Below are 20,199 nucleotides of genomic sequence, written 5' to 3' on the forward strand. Positions count from 1 at the left end.
ATGAAACTATATAAATAGGTACTTATATGAAATTGTCGTACCGGTGTCATTGACAAGCGGATCTAGAGTTGTGTTCAACTCAAAATAAATAAACCTATTACATGTGCTAAATGAATGTATCACGTCGTCCATACTTAGCAGGTATATACATAAGTATATAAGTATATAAGCAGGTAAAGTGGGCCAATAGTTACGTAAGTATATGTGGGGTAATGTGCGCACATATTTGTGATAATAGGTAAAATAACGACGAATTAATTATACTCGCCGTCACACAACAAACTACTATACAATGCCAGACAATAATATTAGATAAGCGCCATTATTTGTTTACTTCTATCTATAATAATGAATAATGCTTTATTTATACTTATTATGTTAAAAGATTTCTACTTTTGGAATCAGTGTAGTAATCAGTCTTAGTAATTTGTTCTAAATTCTGAATTCTAATTCGTCTGTGGTTACTCATCTAGTGTCTACTTCCTGACACTAGACAGTCGCCGCGTCGTGTGTCGCGGTATGCTGCTCATGAATATGAGCCTCTAGCATGACTTGAAACTAGTCGAGTTCCACGTCAAACAGTTACATGAGTAAGCCGGTAACATAATCATTAATTTACTAGGTCTCACGAAAGTTATAATAAAATTAACGTAAGGTCCTTTTTGACGTAAGTCACGTAAGACGTATTAAAAGAATAAATATTGGGTATTTAATCTATTTTATAGGCAAAGAGCTATTGTTCTATTTACTATATGTATTGTGTAAAATATTGACTATGTGTCTATAATGTGTGTGTGTGTGATGTGAGCCAGCATATAAAGCCTCTCGGTGTACATTATAGTCCCCGACCTTGTCACTCAGCCACCATAGACAATGCTGCGCGGGTCATTTGACAACATGTCACATGTAACAACAGCGCCCCCATGCTCTGTATTGGGAAAGGCTTTACATGATACGATTGTTTAGCCAATATTCAGAGTAGCTGTAGTACAGTGTATATTAGCAAGTTCATGGTCAAACCTACTTCTTCTGGTAGTTAAATCCAATCAGTTCTTCTACTTTTTCTGTTATTGGTATTTCGCCTATCGTTACTAAGGTTCAAGTTTGTACGAAGATTTTAATGACAAAATACTTACTATCTGAAAAGATTGATTACACATTATAAAGTACAATGTAAGTTATTAACTTAGTGAAGTTCTAAGAACTAAACCTTTTGAAAGGGCAATTTCCAATTGCTAGTTTCTATGAAATACAGACTCTAGTGGTGACGTACCTACATACACACATGTATGTATAAAAGGTACCTTCACGAAATTAAGGCCTAAATGGCTATAGAATGTTTTAATAGGCTCACAATGTACAAACATAAAACAGGCCTTACTCCAAGCACGAGACGTTTATTAGACACATAAATAAAGTGAAACAGTAATAAACACACAGTTTCGCACAACGTGCCCCACTGCCTCCGCGCCATACATTCTCATTACCAGCAAAGTGGCTCAGTGTCAGTTCCCGGCGCCCTTGACCGGCCGGGGAGTGGCTGCCGGCTGCCGGATGGCCAGCGCGCCCTGCCCGGTAACCGACCGCTTCCGACGCACGATATACATGTCAGGCCCCGCGGCACCACCGACGCGTGAAGGACTTGTTGCGTCACCAATGTATCACAAATTCGCCATCAGTCACGGTGAACCGATCGCTGCCCTACGTCATCCGTCACTCTGCATAGATCGATCCCAATAACTACGTTGTTATAAATCATGTGCACTAGTTGTTCATAGCAAAATTATGTGCCAAGATAAATATTTCTATAATAATCATCAGATTGTTAAAAACTATTAGGATTATAACACATTATACATAGTCAAACAACGGTATAATTAAAGTTACGCACAGGAAAAAACCAGTAAAAGTACTAAGCCTCCACAATTCTGCTTTGTCGTAGTATGTTAACCGATAAGTTCAGTTATAAAAGTGACCGAACTGTATCATGGCGATGAGCGAGGTGACGTAGAGGTTGATGACGGAGATGACGAGGCTCAGGTCCACGGTGAACAGCCTCCACACGGAGTACCTGAAGGGCCGGTGCTCCAGGTACAGCTGGCAGTCGCACAGAGCATCGTGCACGCTCTCGTCTGCCAACAACCAATAACACAACTACTCTATAACTTATCATACTAAATAAGAATTACATAACAAATGGTTAAATTCACGTTTTCGTTTAAAAATTAGCGGACATAGTCTGGGTATCTTATGCACTTTAATGCTTACCTTTAGCGTTTAGTATAAGGTTGCCAATGAAGAGCTTGATGCGGTTGAGCTCGCCCTGTATGAGCGCGGCCAGCACCGCCGGCGTCAGCGGCAGCACGCTGTCCAACACCGCCTCGTGGATCCGCAGCACTTTTATCTGAGACATCCAACATTCAACTCACATGGCGTACTATTCTCTCAATCTTGTCACTATAGGTAAATATACTAGTAGAAACACTTACGTGAGTGCTCGAAGAAGTAATGAGTTCGAAAACTCCAGCAATGACCTTGAAGAAACTGGCTGCCGTCGCCGTCAGTATCTGAAACAAACTCGTTTGTTATTCTTACTTGCATGCTATGAAATACATAACCAGAAATAATCGTGCACTAACTGCAATTTTGATGGGAACGTTCGTCTTCTTAAAAGCCTCCAGAATGTTCTGGTAGAGCAGCAGGCACTTGCAGATGTCCTCGGTGGCGGCCTGCACGTCCTGTGCCCGACACACTCGTGGTAAGTAGTTCTCCAAGTGTTCTCTGAACTTTCTCACTCTATACCACAATATCTCGAAGACCATGACTGCCATTAAATAAGTGATCCCATTCTGTAGCACGAAATAGGCAACGAATAAGAATTTTGAGATTTGAAACTCTGCCCTACCCTCCAATACTCCATTGATAGCGAATGGGACTATTGTGCTGACGTGAGACACAACAACCGCTATTAACAAGACGCGAGTGAGTGGTATGTCTAGTTCCGATTTCCCTCGCAGTACAATGTCTATGGCTGCCATGTCATTTTGAAATATTTGGAAATATTCAGGATACCAGAATGAGGTGAGCGCACTTGACAAGAAAATAGTAACAGCTGCTGTTGACTGTACAGAGGTGGGTGTCAAACTTCGGGCGAGTAACATCAACATCTGCACTGGCGCGTAGCAGCTAAAGACGATGCAGTAGACGGCAGTGACGGCGCACACCAGTCTGTTGGAACAGATCTTGGAGTACTGTCCTCCCAACAAACGCAGGAACAGTATAGTCTTCGGGGAGATCACTGTTTTTGAGATGTGGTGCAAGGACCACAGGTGCTTGGTAATCATGGCGAATGCAGTCCGGCTGCGAGCTGCTCTAACCCTGCTGGTCAATACGTAGATAGAGCGTGCGCCTCACCCGCGCAGTATATCTATGATGACTTTAATTAGCTTTCGTAGTACCATTCAATCTATAATTATAATACCATTTGCTTTATGAAATGGACCTGAAAATTACGTAGATAAGTCATCAAGTCATGTTTTAATATTCCATTCGTTAAAGTGTTCATCCATATAATAGTTATCAGACAGAGTTATAAGAAAATTGACGAAGTCAATAATTAAAATCCATCGTAAAATATTCGTTATCTTATGCCATGTTTGATACGATATACATAATGAACCACCTTGACGGTAAAGTGTAAGTCTGCAAGTAGTTAAACAATTACATCTATTTTTACATCACATTGACAGAGACAGACAGACATGTCTGGGCGTAGTTATCGAGTGGCACTCGTAGTGGCCGGTACCAGACACTTGGCAGGCACGCTGCATACTCCTACTGCTGCGTCACTGTAGTCACTAGACGCACCTCGAAGAATGAAGATGCTGGCGCTTGCCTCGGCGAGAATTGGGGTATTTTATTTTCAACGAAATATACCGCTTAACTGTTCGAGAAAAGCTCGACTAGTTACAAGCCACACCGGGACACATAATCATGAGCTGCATATACGATGAACGACATCAATCAACTTAGTGAGTTACGTCAAAGTGGTTAAAAAAATTTTTTGGTAATTTCTTTTTATTTTCCTGACTCAGTTTATACATTGACAATTTATTTACAGCTAATTTTGGAAGCACTTCAAAATTTTTCCATCGATGTAAAATGGATGTCCATTAATTAGTCAGAAATAGTCAGTCATTAGAATATGGACAACTCAATTACTTAATATTTGTCACGAGGATATAAGTGTAATATACACTGGGTATCCATACATATGTCGGTAGTCGGTCCATTCATCAGCAAGGAGCGGCTGCCATGGAACGGAGGTCGGCTGGTGTCCTTAATAGCTGTGTACATGATATCAGGCGAGGATTAGTGGAAGGCAGACGACACGCGACACACGCATCAACTGATCATCACTTAATTAATGTGAAAATTGCTGTAAAAGATGTCAAAAATATTTCGTTATTAGTCTTCAATTTGGGAATTAACTTCGTTTAAGTATTATTGCATTGTAAATAAGTTATTTAGGTTAAAGTGTAATAAGCTTATCAATAATAGGTATTAGCGAACGCATACTAGCAAGAAGGCAGTCAAGAAAGTTCATGGTCATTATTTGGCAATAAAAATAAATCGGTTTTAAAATAAAATCGGTTAAATACTCATCATAAAAATGTTTCTTAATAGTTCAAACAAACCACGTAAAATGGTGATTAGATACGGGCAATTGATGTGGTCACTCGATTTGCTATAACGTAAGATTAATTTCCTAACGTTCACATTTACGGAACCATCTCACTGGCAACCTTCCTCTTGTATTAGACAGCTGAACATTGAATCTTTGTATATAACTAGCTTGCAAAATTATGCTCATAACAAAAATGAGTTGTGGCTTTCTTCAAGTTTATGAAAACATCAGGAAGGTAAAAGAATAGTTGTATTTAGTGATTAGATATGTATTATGTAAGTAAAATAATTTCGTGTTATGAAATAGTTCCAGCTGGAGTATCGTGCGGGCACGGGTCGTGGTGTGCGTGGTGTGAGCCCCGCGCCGTGGCGTCAGGCCGCGCCCTTTTGCGTTTCGCACTCATATTTCAGGAGAGTTACAGCGTTTTTTCACGCAACTCCATCCATTATGGCTGAACATTGAAATATTGTGGCTTAATTAATAGACCATTATGTCAATTACGTGGCTACACAAAGGGGCTGCCACGGAGCATCGTAGCTTCGTTCCATAAACTGTGGACTGTATTCATTAATGTAATTGATATTTGGTTTAATTGAGAATTATTGATGTATCGTTAAAGAGATTAAGGGCCCCACAGCACGCCAATGTCAGGCTTATATTGCGACCTCAACCTGTGCCGACCACTTCGTGTTATTATGATCATATCTTTTAAGTAGATACATCACTTTCTTTATATAGTGGTCGCTACAATGATTGCTTGATTTGGTCGAGGTTCGATATCCTATACAGACAGATTGGGTTTCCTGAACTTAGTCAAAATCGGTATACCTTGGCTTTAGTGGATGAGGAAGGTGGCCTAAGCCACAATCTCTAGTCAACCTACTCCTGGTACTAGCTTCATGTCTCATGCGTTCGCCTGACTAAGTTTGTGGTCCAATATGATGGGATACTTATTTGAGAGAAAGTTAATATCAAGCTTTACTTAGTTTAAACTAAGTCAAGATGCGTTTCAACGTAACCTGTCCGTTTAATAACTGCGGCCGTCAATGTCGTGTGGTTATTCTATTCTCAGGCATTTTACAAGATTTCATAACTGAACTACTCTGTTGTTTGTGTTGAGACTGAGCGCGCAGTGGACCACGAAGGTCAGCAATTGTTTATGGAGCTCCACAATTAGTAGGTGGGTCCCTTTCAGCAGCAGTTCTATTTCAGTTGAAATGAAAGTACTGGACTGTACTGCGGTGCGAATAGTTCAAAAAGCCTCTTCTGGTAGACATGTTTGATGGCGCAGGAGAAGTTTACTGAAATTTAATAACACCTGAAATCTGCTATATTACCCTGCTAGAACAACATAGGCACTAGGGATGTATTATAGTTATGAATACACATACACAACACAACAACAACAAAATACATTGTACAACAACAACACAATTTCATTTCCCATTTACAAATAAACATAAACATTGAAAAGTAAAATCCATTAAAGTGTTCGCTAATGTAATCTCTGGTGGACACATTAATCAGGGTAGTGTTGGGCAGTGACCCGGCGGTCGCGTGCCGTCGCTTACATTACCATACTACAGGTATTATAACCGAAGTACATAACACGCCTATGTATTACGCAACGGACGCCGATGCTCGCCATCTGCTCACTGAGCTCCGGCACGCGACCACCAGGAACTACACTACTTTCTTCAGTGATATCATTTAATTTCGTTATGGGATCCAAGACTCGTATTCTTCATATCTCTTAGGGATAACATCACCTCATGGCTTCGGTTAAAATCGTTCTGGTTGTCATTATACTGCTAGATTCTAGTTTGCTTATTTGTCTCTAAGCCAAATAACTTCTGAGTGGTAATTGTGGAATAACGATTATTGGCGAACCATAACATAGAATGCCCCAACAGGCATATCTTCTATGTTTTATCTTCCGATAAAGTACTTTCCCGTTCCCACGCTCCATCTATTTCCCCAGAATTCCCTGGATGATCAGCTCGTACTGTCTGGCTCGTATTTAGCGTTAATTCCCGTTGTGATCAAGTTAATGTAGGCCTCAGGTAGAGGGCGCGCCCCTCGCCCATTACTTAAATTATGTAATCATTGGAATTATATCGCGCCACAACAACTGTCACATTAGCTACATGCTCGCGCTCCATTTTCGCGAACTAGTTTTGTTTTATTTCGGTTCCACTAGAGCTTAGTGGGAGCACCATTTTGATTATGATCGTTCGAACAATTTTATTCAAGCGTTGTGACCTATTTCAGCAGATAATAATGTTTACTTGCGAACTATCGGCGGCTGGTCTAGCGTGGAGCACGGCGGCGTCGCATCAAACCTAGTTGTGCAGCAACTTTTATTGCGATATTAATGCGTTTTATCGCTTAATGCCTATTACATCATCGGTCTGAATGGAGATATCACAAGGTTAACTTAATCTTCGCCACAAGATTACGTTACTGAAATCTATTTGATAAAGTGTTTCGCGAGTGACGTAAAAGATTGGTTAATGCTATAATGCCTGTCCGTCAGATTGACTCGTCAGGAAGCGAGTAGAGGTTGGTAAACAATGCGCGGAGTGGCGGAGTGGCAGTCTGGCAGCACGGCGTAATCTCCGCGGAGACTTAATGGATCTACGCTAAGCTGTGGATAATGGGCGGGTCGAGTGACGGGGCTCGGGAGGTCTCATACTTGGTGGATCATATGACGACAGTGACTGGTTACTAAGACAGGTGTTTATGAAACTAATAAATGTCACCCACCGAGTGACAATAATTCATTAGTTACCAGCCTAAGTAGCTGGCGATTTAACTGATACGAGTATTAGTGTTGTTTGTGCAATTTCCACAGAAGGTACCGAGGTCAACTAATCAGATTACTGTCGTCTGATGATGTAATCTTCACGATATAAAAAATCCAAGAAAAAAGAAACAGCCATAATCGGTTTTTATAGCTAACATTAACATGTAATTTACAGTAATGGAGTTATTTGATTACTTACTGAAAGAATAAAAAAAATGTTCCGCAATTACAGAGCTACAGGTCTGGCAGTGGTTGGCATTGAGTTGTTGCAAAACTGCTTGATAACGAGCCTCGGACAGACTTACATACTTACACACATATATGTGTGCAGTGTGCTGTGAAGCCAGTATCGTGGGAGAGAATGTCTTTACAACCATGTAAAGAAATGTCATTAATCACTTACACACGTTTACGTTTGCCAGCTCAAATCAACATCTTAATTATTCCAAGACTGCTATACATTCGGCTGCACATATCGACACTACACGATTAGACACAATCACACACACACACACACGTACGCGAGTATAAATATTTTCGTGTAATGTTTTGTTGTCCGTTTCCTTGTTTTTTGTTTGATATTCCGCGGAGTGCACCGCGACGTGGATTTATGTAACATTATTTTTTAAACTCACACTAATGTGATGTTGTTCAATGTTTACTTGGAACACTTAGATACAATATTGTATTGTATCGTATGAGTCTAAAAAGCTGGTTGATGATGCATTGTGGAATGATGGAATTGTTATTTTTGAGAATTACTTCAAAAATGTTGTGTTTATATTTATACACAAAATGACTCAATATTATTCCCAAGAATATATTCTTTTCGCGTAATTCCATAGAGTTGTCCCATGCCTGTAGAATTGTCCTACTTGACTGATCCAAATAGTTACCTAAATAATTTTAACATAATCACACATTGTGATAAGTATTTTTTTTCTGAACCAAGTTAGTAGCATCAATAACATTGTGATTGGGGTCAAGGGAATTAGTGTGCGCTTGCGACGATTCAGTTCACATTCACTTATCTTCAAACATTTATCTACTGCAGCCCGCTGTGTTCAGTACACGTGTACTTAATTTCAATTTTTTGGATTTCTTTTTATTTTTTTAGTCTTAAAAATTATTGTGAGTTGTACATATTTATTTATTAACTTATTTGAGTTTTTATTTCATATAAATTTTAACTAGTAAGTAGGTATTATATCAAAAGTTTTATGTTTCAAAATAAATAATTTTGTAGTAAATTGTCCATAGTATAACCTAACTTATCGTAAATCAAAATTGGTTGAAGCTCTACAACCATCTGAACTCAAGTGAAAGTTTACAAAAAATATTGTAAAGAAAGAATTGACACATCTATTGTATTATTGTACCGAAAACGTTTGGCTCCATTCACGCAACAAGCCGCAACGATTGACAACACAAGCAGACACACATTCGTCACATTGCATTCGTGCATAGCTACGTAGTTCCGCCCCATTTCCCAGCGCGGCATCGTCCCACTACTCCCAGTAATCTGGTACACCACACTGCTCGACTCCTCGTGCCAACACGCTGGTCGTGGTCCCACATTTCAATGAGTAACGGTCCCGATACTCCGTCGGTGGGACGTCAGTGCGCCATCGAACGATGAATGACAAATGTTGAGCATTAGAAGTTCCGATTCGCTTAGTCACCTATACCTGAACTACAGCTGTTCTGAAACCTAACACATATGTGTATTATTTATATTTGTAACTTGCTTATTTAAATATTTTATGTGCTATCGTTCATTATTTGAACTTATTTTCCACAATATTCCTGTGTTACGAGTGAACCTTCTCCTCGTAGTTGCTAGGTGCGATGCGCGCGCGCCGGTCGCCCACACTTTCGCCGCGCGGTCACGGTCAGCGTACGCGCCGCTCGGAAGCGGTGACGTAACGCGGACGTGTGTACCGAACTCTTGTGTTTTTGTTGTACTCCATATTATAATGATAGATGAATAACTACTGCCTCAGCTGATTAGAAACTAAACTGGACATTCCAACCAAAACTAATTTTACGAATATTACGTACGTATCTTATCGTATGCATTTTCTTTACAATTATTGGTAACTACGATTTAGTCTGCATATTACATGACCTCAACATTTGGAAACTGAATACATAGCCTTCGATAAAATAGATATACACAATAATTAGATATCTCCACTGCAGTGGTTATCGTTTTCGCCAACGGAACATAACGATTTGTACAAATGTGCGTATCTAATACCTATATACCTTTGTGTGATCTTTTAAACAGGAATAGTTCTACAGTTCCGCATATTTCGTGAAGTTATTCGGAGATCATTTCATATTGTTCTGGGAACGCTTTGTACATTGTATACGGCGCACACCTGCATCGCGTCGATATATCATAAGTTCAAACGCCGGCCGGTGTAAATCTGCCGCCGGCCAACATAAAGCTCAGTGGAAACGATTCGTGTACTAATTAACGAAATTCTACTGATCGAGCGATAACAGTGATTAACCGCTGCCACGTAAAAGCAATATAATTGAAGTAATTAGTAAATTATCGAGTATTTATACGGTAGTGGTGTTAAAAGCATCGCGCACACATCACTCGGGAGCATCAAACATTAACGAATGTACTCTGCGCGCTATTTCGGGTCGGCTGACTGACAATCGATTGTTTTTGACCTTATAAATAATGTGGCAACGTGCGTACACCGACTACCAACTATATAACGACATTTTATAAATATTTCGAGCGATACTTTATCTGGTCCGCGGCGATGTCCTTTTATAGTGACATTTAAAGCACAAGGTCACTGGAGCTGTGAAACCTTACCACAGTCACTCTATCAATAGGAACTCCACCAACTACATGCCAATTAGTTCGGTACAATGCGAGGCGACGATTTTCAATAAAACACAAGAATAGGACATAAAGTGGTTGTGAACAGATGTTCATTAAGAGTTGGTGCACAGACAACGACGCGGCGAACATAAACAACACAATATTGTTAACCGGGTCACGTCGCTGACATAGGAAGATGCTCGTAACTGGGAGGTCAATGGGCGTCTAGCGTGGCGTGGCGACGTGCGCCGACGACACGACGCGGCACGACACGACACGACAGCGTCCTTGCGACGCGCGACGAGCGACGAGCGACGAGCAGCGGCCGTGACGCGACGCTCTGTTGACGTCGGCTCAGTGGCTGCAAGAATGTCACAGGACAGCTTCACTCCCAGGACCGGTCAGGCGAGACCAGTTCCTAGGAACATAACTAGAATCAAGGTCTTTAAAACTTATAAATGATAAATGATAAATGATAAATGATATTTATTTTGCAAATAGGTTATAAAATAACACTTTTACACGTCAATCTCTTAAATAACTAGATGAGGCCGGCATTTCCTATCCGACTACTCTGAGAAGAAATGCCGAAACAAACTCAGAGGTCATAGTCTCTTTTAAAGTCCAGACAAAATCAATTAAAGATGTCGGAGAACCGTGCAAGTTGATTCTGTAGTGGTCTTTTGAGGAAAGAACCACAGCAGTTTGAGCGGACCTGTTCAGATGGCAGCACGCATGTGTCAGTTTACAATCAGCTCAGCTGACGGCTGTTGCTGAATGATCCGACGAACAACACCAACCAAAAGAACATTTGGGTAGGCCACACAAATGCTCAAACTGTCAGAATATAATTTACTAAAAATAAAATGACTAGCAAAAGTCTCACACGGTCCTCAAACTAACAATTTTAAAAGGAAATATAAAAATATAAAAGGAAAAAAATATATAAAACAATGCCAAATTAAGTTAATGTCAAATTGTATAAAAAATGTAACTATATGTTACAAACATGTCAGCAAGACCTGTGTGGACATTATAGCAGTTCATTCCCAAGCCTGACTATCATCCAAGTAGTCTTTTATTTTATAAAAAGCTTTACTACAAAGTTTTTCTTTAATAACATTTTTAAATTTACCTAGGTTTAAACTTTGAATATGGCTGGGAACTTTATTGTAAAAGCGTATACATTGACATCTAAACGAACCGCTTATTTTCTTAAGTCTAGTAGTAGGAACAACATATTTATTTTTATTTCTAGTGTTGATATTGTGTATATCACTGTACTTTTTAAATAACTTTATGTTTTTATGAGCATACACTATATTTTCATAGATATATTGAGAGGCAACAGTCATTATATTAATTTCTTTAAATAGTTCCCTGAGAGAATGCCTCGGACTAAGATTATAAATTGATCGAATGGCTCGCTTCTGCAGCACAAAGACAGACTGAATGTCAGCAGCATTCCCCCACAGGAGAATACCATATGACATGATACTATGGAAATAACTAAAGTATACTAGACGCGCTGTATTTACATCAGTTAAATTTCTAATTTTTTTAACGGCATATGCTGCTGAGCTGAGCCTTTTCGACAACTTATCTATATGTGGGGCCCACTGTAGCTTAGCGTCTAGGGTTATACCTAAAAAGATAGCTGAATCTACAGGGTCCAACTCCCCGCCCTTGATTAGCACGCTGGTTTTGACATGCCTAACATTTGGTGTTGTGAATTTAATGCATTTAGTTTTTGTTTCATTAAGTAGCAAGTTATTGGCACTAAACCAGCGTACTATTTTTGAGAGAGCACTATTTACATGATCACTGACTAATTGTCCACGTTTGAGTTTAAATAATAAAGAGGTATCATCAGCAAACAGTACTATCCCATGGTTATCCTTTACAAGGTAAGGTAAGTCATTAATATAAATAAGAAATAAAAACGGACCGAGAATTGACCCCTGCGGAACACCCATCCTAACAACAGACCCGGCAGAAATTTTCCCGTTAATCTCAACTCTCTGAATTCTATCACTCAAGTAAGAGATAAGTAGGTCCAGAGAGCTGCCCCGCACTCCATAATGGGATAGCTTCCTGATCAGTGTTTCATGAAGGACACAATCGAACGCCTTGGATAAGTCACAAAAAACACCCAATGCGTCCCCTGAGTCCTCCCACGCGTCATATACTTGATTAAGAAGTTCAACACCGGCATCAGTTGTTGAACGACCCCTTGTAAATCCAAACTGGTTACCATGCAATAATTTATTTCTATTAAAAAATCTTTGCATCTGATTTAGAATAATTTTTTCAAAAATTTTACTGAATGTAGGTAGTACTGAAATAGGTCTAAAGTTAGTGGGGTCAGAAGTACTACCCGATTTAAATAACGGAGTTATTTTACTATTCTTCATGAGATCAGGAAACACACCACGATCAATACAGTTATTAAAAATTAAAGCTAATACAGGTGCCACAATAGTTATTACAGAGCTGGTAATGTACACAGAATTACCCCACAGGTCAGCAGTCTTTTTCTTATTCAAAGTATGGAACGTTTTAATTATATCTGTATAATCTATGTGTTCAAAATTGAAACTTGAATGGCAAACTACAACATTTTCTTTTAGTAAAGATTCTGCGACAGTGGGTGATGAATTCAAGGACCTGGTAGTGGAATATTAGTATATTTTATTATATTGGAGAAGTTATTGCAAAAAGTGAGCGCACTTTGGGTACAATTCTTAACGATCGAACGGACACGAAGAATGTTGAGTTTACTTTAGAGAAAAAAATGCAGTTTGTAATGTTTAACAAATTAGATTAGACATTCCCGTGCAGCCTGCAGACTTGCAGATGAGCTGAGGCATGTGTGGATGTGTTGTTGCGTTCTATAAATAAGTTAATTGAGCTCTACGTATGTGCTAGCGCGTGTATGCTAGAACAGTGGCTGTCTTGATATCTGATGTATCCACTATTTATAACGTATTTCCTACAATATTGTTGTTATTGGTTGGGAAGTAAACAGCTCCAAGAAATCCATCTGGCGGTTATCTCCCGCAGCCATCACAAATTGCCTCATCGATTGCTGCCAATAGTTACAATGGTACAAGGGTTTGCAACACCGCCGCCAGTGCCAGCCAGTGTCATAGGCTTAACATTGTAAAGTACGTTCGAAGAGTTTTTATACCGATCATTATCGCGGCTGCCTTTGTCTAGTGTGCACAAGGTTACATTTCGTCAAGCGATTATTACTTAGATTATTCTTATTTTCAAGAGTTGCACGATTACTGGCATGGATTTTGCTCATATACTTTTATTTTATACTAGGTGATGCCCGCGACTACGTCTGCGTGGAATAATGAGAATTTGGGTTGGTTTGTTTTTTTTTATAGAAAAAATAATATTTTTCTACATAAAAGTAGCCTAAGTTACTCATTAGTACATTAACTACCAGCCAATAAAATTCCCGCCAAAATCTGCCTTTCAGGGATTGGCTAGAATAGACAGACAAAAAATGTTAAAAAATATTTTGGTGTATATACTATATGCATGTAGTAAAAGGCGGTTATTGTCATATTACAAACAGACACTTTAATTTTAATTATTAGTGTACCTAGATTTTGGTAAATTGGCATAAAGACTGTTATAATGTACCTACTAATGATCCTGCATCAGAAACCTATCTTATAACCTGCAACCATCTGTCTCCCACACTGTATCGTGCATCGTCTACATTACAGTAGAGATAACTTAGATCTTAAGAGTAACGTCCAGAGAATCCTTCTCGCAGCTTCCATTGATGAAAACAAAGCCACACGTCACTCGCACATCGGTAGATAAGTAAATACAATAAATGTGGTACGTTGTACCCTCCGCCAGTATCTTATCACTTATCACTCGTAACAAAGTGACACTTTATTGAGATGTAAATAGATTATACCAAACCAACGTGTCGTGTCACGCGGTGAGCCGGACTTCCCATGCTGAGTTGCTACTCGTACTCAGTAACTCTGCTCACATAACACATGCAGACGTATTACCTGATGGTAAGCAATCGCCGCCGCCCATGGACACTTGAAACACCAGAGGCGTTACAACTGCGTTACCAGCCTTTTGGGGGTTAGGAAAATTTAAGGGTTGTTGGGGAATTGGGGATTGGAAAGATTTGGAAGGGAAGTAATTGGGCCTCCGGTAATCTCACACAACGAAACACAACGCAAGCGTTGTTTCACGTCGGTTTTCGGTGAGGCCGTGGAATCATAGAAGTCAGAATTACCAGCTTAACACGACCTTGCCCTTAGTTCGCCAGGTGTCACAAATTCGAGTAACTGAGAGTTCTCAGATTTGGAAATTCTTAGTATTGACGTGACTTGTAACTAAAGCTGAAAGTTTAAGTTCTTTAGGTACTTACCTACCTACTTATAAAGGTATTAAGTACGGTACCCTTAATACGAGTTTACGACGTTCTGATTGGTTGGTTTATTCAAGCTGACCAATCAGAACGCCGAACGCGCTCTCGTTTCGGTTAAACCTAAAGGAAACTCATACTAAGGTTACTGATTACAGATAATTTCGTTAATTAGATGCATCCAGCAACAAAACATGAGGTTACAAGTATGCTTGTTCATGCTTCACGCGCGAGCGACTCGCTGGCGAGATCCAGCTCAACCTTGCAGTCAGTATGAAACGTTAATCACCGAGTAATTGTGATTTAGCGGTTATTTGTAATGGACAATGTACAATAGACAGTAGTGTGATGGAACTGTGACCAGTGTCCACTGTCCACGCACAATGTGGTGTTGGGTGACAAACCGCGCCCTTAGCAAATGTTTGTGCATTATTGAGTGACGAAATACATACAATATTTGTCTTAACTATGTATATACATACGTATGGTAATTGCTTGGCACGCTCAGCAGCAACACGCTCAGTAATCACTTAATCACATAAACTGTGGCGCTGTGACAATAACTTTGATCCATAATAGTTTATCCTGCGTAATTTATAACATTGTCAGTCGTTGACTTGTAGCAGTCTGCTGGGTCACACATGCTATACTTAACTTTTCTTATTGACGATAAATAATGAATATTTAAGTGTGGGAGAGCCATGCTTCGGCGCGAACGGAATGATACCACGGCCACATTTTAGTCCTTGCGTTGTTTCTCATTATGTGAGTGAGGAAGACTTATTACCTTCCCAAACTTCCCAATCGCCGATTCCCTAACAACCCTTAAATTTCTAATCCAAAAAGGCCGGAAACGCACTTGTGACGCCCCTGATATGCATGAGCAGTGATTGCTTATCCATCCATGTGATCCATCTGCTCATTTACTGGATTATACCATAAAAACAAGTTGGTCCTAGTCCATCATAAAAAAACAAAAAAAAATAACGAACATAAACACGAAATAGCGTTATCAAAACAAACCTGTGCAATGAACCTGTCGACTGATAATAAATTACTGCGGACAGGAAATCCTGAAACTGTCCACAATTTAATATTTTAATCTATTTGTGTCTCGTTATCTGATAAAATATAATTTAGTGCAATGATGCTTGTATCCGCGTAGCATTGTGTATGGAGGTCACATCACAGCACTTAGATCGTATCAGTCGATGAGATCGCAGCATCCGATAGTACAGATCATTTGGGACCATTACATAGCTGATGTAGGATCGATGCCATATCATAATTTGGCAAACATTACGATTCTTATCTCTTAAACATAACAAAACATCTGAACGGAAATGTGTATAATATTTGCCATCATCCTATCTATAATCATGTACATAGGTAGCAACGTTAATTATGCTTATACAATACTACATTATATATGTATTATAATATCGTATAGGAACATAGCGAAACTAAATGGTCTAATACCATTAGTAGTTGTCTACACTCGTCATGATATCAGTGCGATCTTGAGAACGGACACAATAACCTTGTCGCAAGTTAAATACTAAATACTCAATGTTACTAATTAACAACTACATAGGTAGGTACTGAGACATGTATTAACAAACTGGTTCTTCTAGATTTCAATTCAAAGTTGAAAATACTGGTACCTATAGCATAGTCTTGTCTGTCAGCTAAAATGATATGATATAAAAAAGTAAGTAAAGTAATATCTAAGGGTACTATTAGCTACCCGGACCTTCAAAACGTGTCTAGGTTTATGGGGAGTGTGGAATTTTTACCTCACTAAAACAGTACCAATGGCCACCTTCAGCATCTGTGAGAGGCACTGAATCCTCTAATGAGATCTGCTCCGAAGCCCTCATGACGCAACGCCTGATATGTCACATCCTTAGGGGGCTGCGGACGATCTAGCAGATTACATGAGCAAGAATCTGACATTCCTATTCACCACACCCAATTAAATGATTTTCTCCCCCTCAAAAAAGCTTTATCTCCATCTCTCGCGAGGGGAACTCCAAGACGAAACCTACTGAAACCGGTTCAATCTGCAGTAGTTCGACCATGACTTCTCAAATGATCTAGAACTTTCTTCTCACTTAAAGTCCCCGTGTCCTCGACCATAACATATGGAGTACGTGCCCCTCATCAATAAGTCACGGCTATCATCATCGATGTCTGTGACAGTCACACGACATAATTATACACTGCTAACCACTAACCACATAATTGTACTTACTTGTTAAATACTAAGAAAGGTTCATTATATCGTATTAAGTTAACCTTTCAAAATACAATACATTTTGAACTTAATTACAAAATGATAGAGTTGAAAGTGCACTACTGTTTGATAGTTTAGAGTATCTTGATATGCTGGGTGTCTGTAAAATGAGGAACGAGACACCAGACACTAGTATTTGCCTAGAAAGTCTAGAAACTAGTATAAGCCTGCGACAGACTGCCTAAGCCAATTAGACAAACTAATGCCTAAGCAGGAAACATTTACTTTATGTAATAGGACTACTTAGGAACAATATGTTTGTGCATAGAGTATTATGTTACTTGGGATCGTATATTAACGGTTGCCTCGTTGGTCAACCTACAACGAGTTTGTTATTGGAGTCTTGTCTTTACATTTTTGAACATTTCTGGAGTCCTTTAGTCCCTGAGTCCGGCACCCATCCCGAACTCCAATTCCAGTGTCAAGATGTTTCAATTATTACTGCTGCCTACACCTTCGGAGAATGACCGGCGCGGCCTGATGTTGTGCTATGAATATAATAATATAGATTGCATGGTGTATTTTACTTTGTACATAGTTTTTACCGGATTGTACAAGTAAAAACAACTGCGGAAAAACTAATCTAGCCGGGAAAGTACTCAACGCGTAAAAGAAATGATGAAATGAACTACTTTTAAATGAAATCTCCAACTAGTTTTATACAATTTCTTGAGTATTTTCTTTCATTCGTGTAAACTTTCCTACCGTTGTTTATTCACTTGGTATTGTATATCTTTCAAAGCATCATGTTTTTCCTTAAGGAAAAAATCACCTTTTTTCAACTGTATCTGTCATAAGAATAAGTACTATCATAAATATTGCATGTTTTTTGCAATAAAAGCGTTAATAACATCCTCAATAACAATTCAAGAGATTTATGCTGCCTCTAAGTGCACTCGCAATGCTATGATCCTGGTGTAATGAGTATTGACAGCCAGATAGTCGCACATCCTGCAATTTATCTCCTCAGGGTCTCCAGCAATTGGCTCCTTCTCAATTGTTATCACAATTGGTTGCAGGGAATTGCAACCAACTGCGGTCATTGTCATTGCACTGGGGTGTATTGTACACCAATGAAAGTCGATATTTAATTTGTAAATGTTACGTGTTATTCAGTAGCTAAGGGCAAGACCTTGGTTCAGCACCAAATATCTACCGGATAAATGATATTTGTGATCATGACGGTATACTACATATTTAATGTCGGTGTTTATTCTGTTGACGTGCCTTAATAGTAATAAATAAATAAATATTTAATACCAGGCGAGATGAAGTGCCATCCCATTAAGTATAAAAAATATATATTTAAAACTAATATACCACTTAGACAATTATCGCGATCCTGCTACGAAAGTGCTACGGTTGCTACGAAGTTACCTGTAAACCTGTTTTCTACAACTAGAACTCTGTCTAGTAGATGTTGGCTTGCTATGAGATAAGATACTGCCATGCTACGAAAAGATAGTATACAGTATTTGTAATATTTCCTTTAAATGAAGGAGCAGCTAAGTATGAAGCCTGCGTGTACCCCAGCGTGTGCGGTCACGTGACGGCCTCGGCCCGACCTCGCACCCCGCACCACGGCGCTACCTGTTGCCAGCCCCTGCTGTGTTACTCCACAACATTTCGCAAACGTTACCTAATGCCGGAAGGCAAGCAAGGCTTCCCGAGATTACCACGACTTTGACTTAACGACTTTATGATTATAGACTTCATGACAGGAACATTATACTTCAATGTGTTCATATAAACAGATTAAACTAATATAATATACTACTTCCTCCAAACGGAGAAGACAACCGTTTAACTTTACCTGTTTCACTATCAACTATTCATCTCTAGAGTGCTGAAATTTAGACTCAAAAACAATAGACAATCACCTAAACTGCTTTGAAAATGCAACGAGTCTGTCTGAAATGTTGAATTTGAATGAAAATGTCCTCACAATTTCTTTAGCATAAAACACACATATCATTTTCTTTAGTTTCCATGACTATTTACAGAGGAGCTAATGATAATAATGATTTCTACTTAGTGGCACCAGTTTCATAAACGGTATGGTGTCAAACAAAGCCGAGTGCGGCAACGATAAGTGCCAATGTCTTTGTGTTCGACTAATTCAACACTAGATGCTGCACATGACTTGAGTAACGTCGTGACAAAGTCAACAGGACAGGCAGTTAAATGGTTATTGTTGAAAAATGGCCAAGTGTTGGGCCGTGACGCGACTGCAAGCAGGGACATTAAACTTAAGCGAGAAATATATTACATGTCGTTTGTTTACGTTGTAAAATAAAAATACGTAACGAGCTGCTTATGTTACAAAGACTTTGAATATTATCTGCATACTAATGTTACGTATGGAGGTGTTTCAGTACTATTCACATATGTTTTCAAAACTTGGGTAACTGACAGAAATATGAAAGTGGACGGACAGCGTGTCTAACTAAAATTTCGTAATCCCTAGTCAGCTTAAGAGGAGAAACTACAGTTCTTCCATGTAACATCCTTAAAGCGAACTCAGATATAAGTCGGTACTGATAGCAAAGTTATAAAAAAATAAACGACTCATAAAACACTCGTTATTCCTTGAAAGGGTTGAAGTTGGCGTGACGCGGCAACACCCTCGTGCTCAGGAGTCACGTTTACGAGCACTGGACCTGCGCGCCAACAGACTCACTCACATTTAGAATAACATTGCCTTATTATTTCCATAATTTGTCCCCCAAGTTAAACCACCGAGTGATGCCCGGAAGCTGTACATTACGATGCTGCGATACTCTGTAATCTGCTATACATGGCTGTCCCCGCGGCCGCGGCCGGCTATTACAGCGTGCACACACCGTGTACTCGGCTAATGTAATTGAATAAATCACGCATATTGTTGCACACACACTTTAATGACTTGACATTAACGTTATTTATTTCTGAATGTTTAATAGGCTATATTTTTTCAACACCATTGTTCTTTTTCTTAATGTCCGTATAAATAATGATGCATTATGACATAGTTATTATATGATGAAATGTCTAATGGTCATAAATATTACACTAAGTATATGAAAGTCATTTCCTGAATATATCATTGTTCTGACACCTGCTAGAGTATCTACGTTCTTCGATGTTCTAGTTCTAAGATTTGGTTTCTGGG

The 20,199-nt window shown here is 39.3% G+C and overlaps 2 protein-coding genes across 2 annotated transcripts in view; one reads left to right on the top strand and one right to left on the bottom strand.

Moving 5' to 3' along the window:
- LOC118263361 (phosphatidylcholine:ceramide cholinephosphotransferase 2) overlaps positions 1-20,199 on the top strand; it is a 78,969-nt gene that overhangs the window by 12,424 nt on the left and 46,346 nt on the right. The window lies entirely within an intron of this gene.
- LOC118263363 (uncharacterized) lies at positions 1,139-3,627 on the bottom strand. The gene is made up of 4 exons (XM_035575297.2): positions 2,640-3,627; positions 2,490-2,567; positions 2,269-2,404; positions 1,139-2,132 (listed from the first exon to the last, which is right to left on the bottom strand). The coding sequence occupies exons 1-4, from the start codon at positions 3,342-3,344 to the stop codon at positions 1,960-1,962; spliced, it is 1,092 nt and encodes a 363-aa protein (XP_035431190.2). The 5' UTR covers positions 3,345-3,627; the 3' UTR covers positions 1,139-1,959.

The sequence above is a fragment of the Spodoptera frugiperda genome, chromosome 27 (assembly GCF_023101765.2).
Source record: "Spodoptera frugiperda isolate SF20-4 chromosome 27, AGI-APGP_CSIRO_Sfru_2.0, whole genome shotgun sequence".
NCBI lineage: Eukaryota > Metazoa > Arthropoda > Insecta > Lepidoptera > Noctuidae > Spodoptera > Spodoptera frugiperda.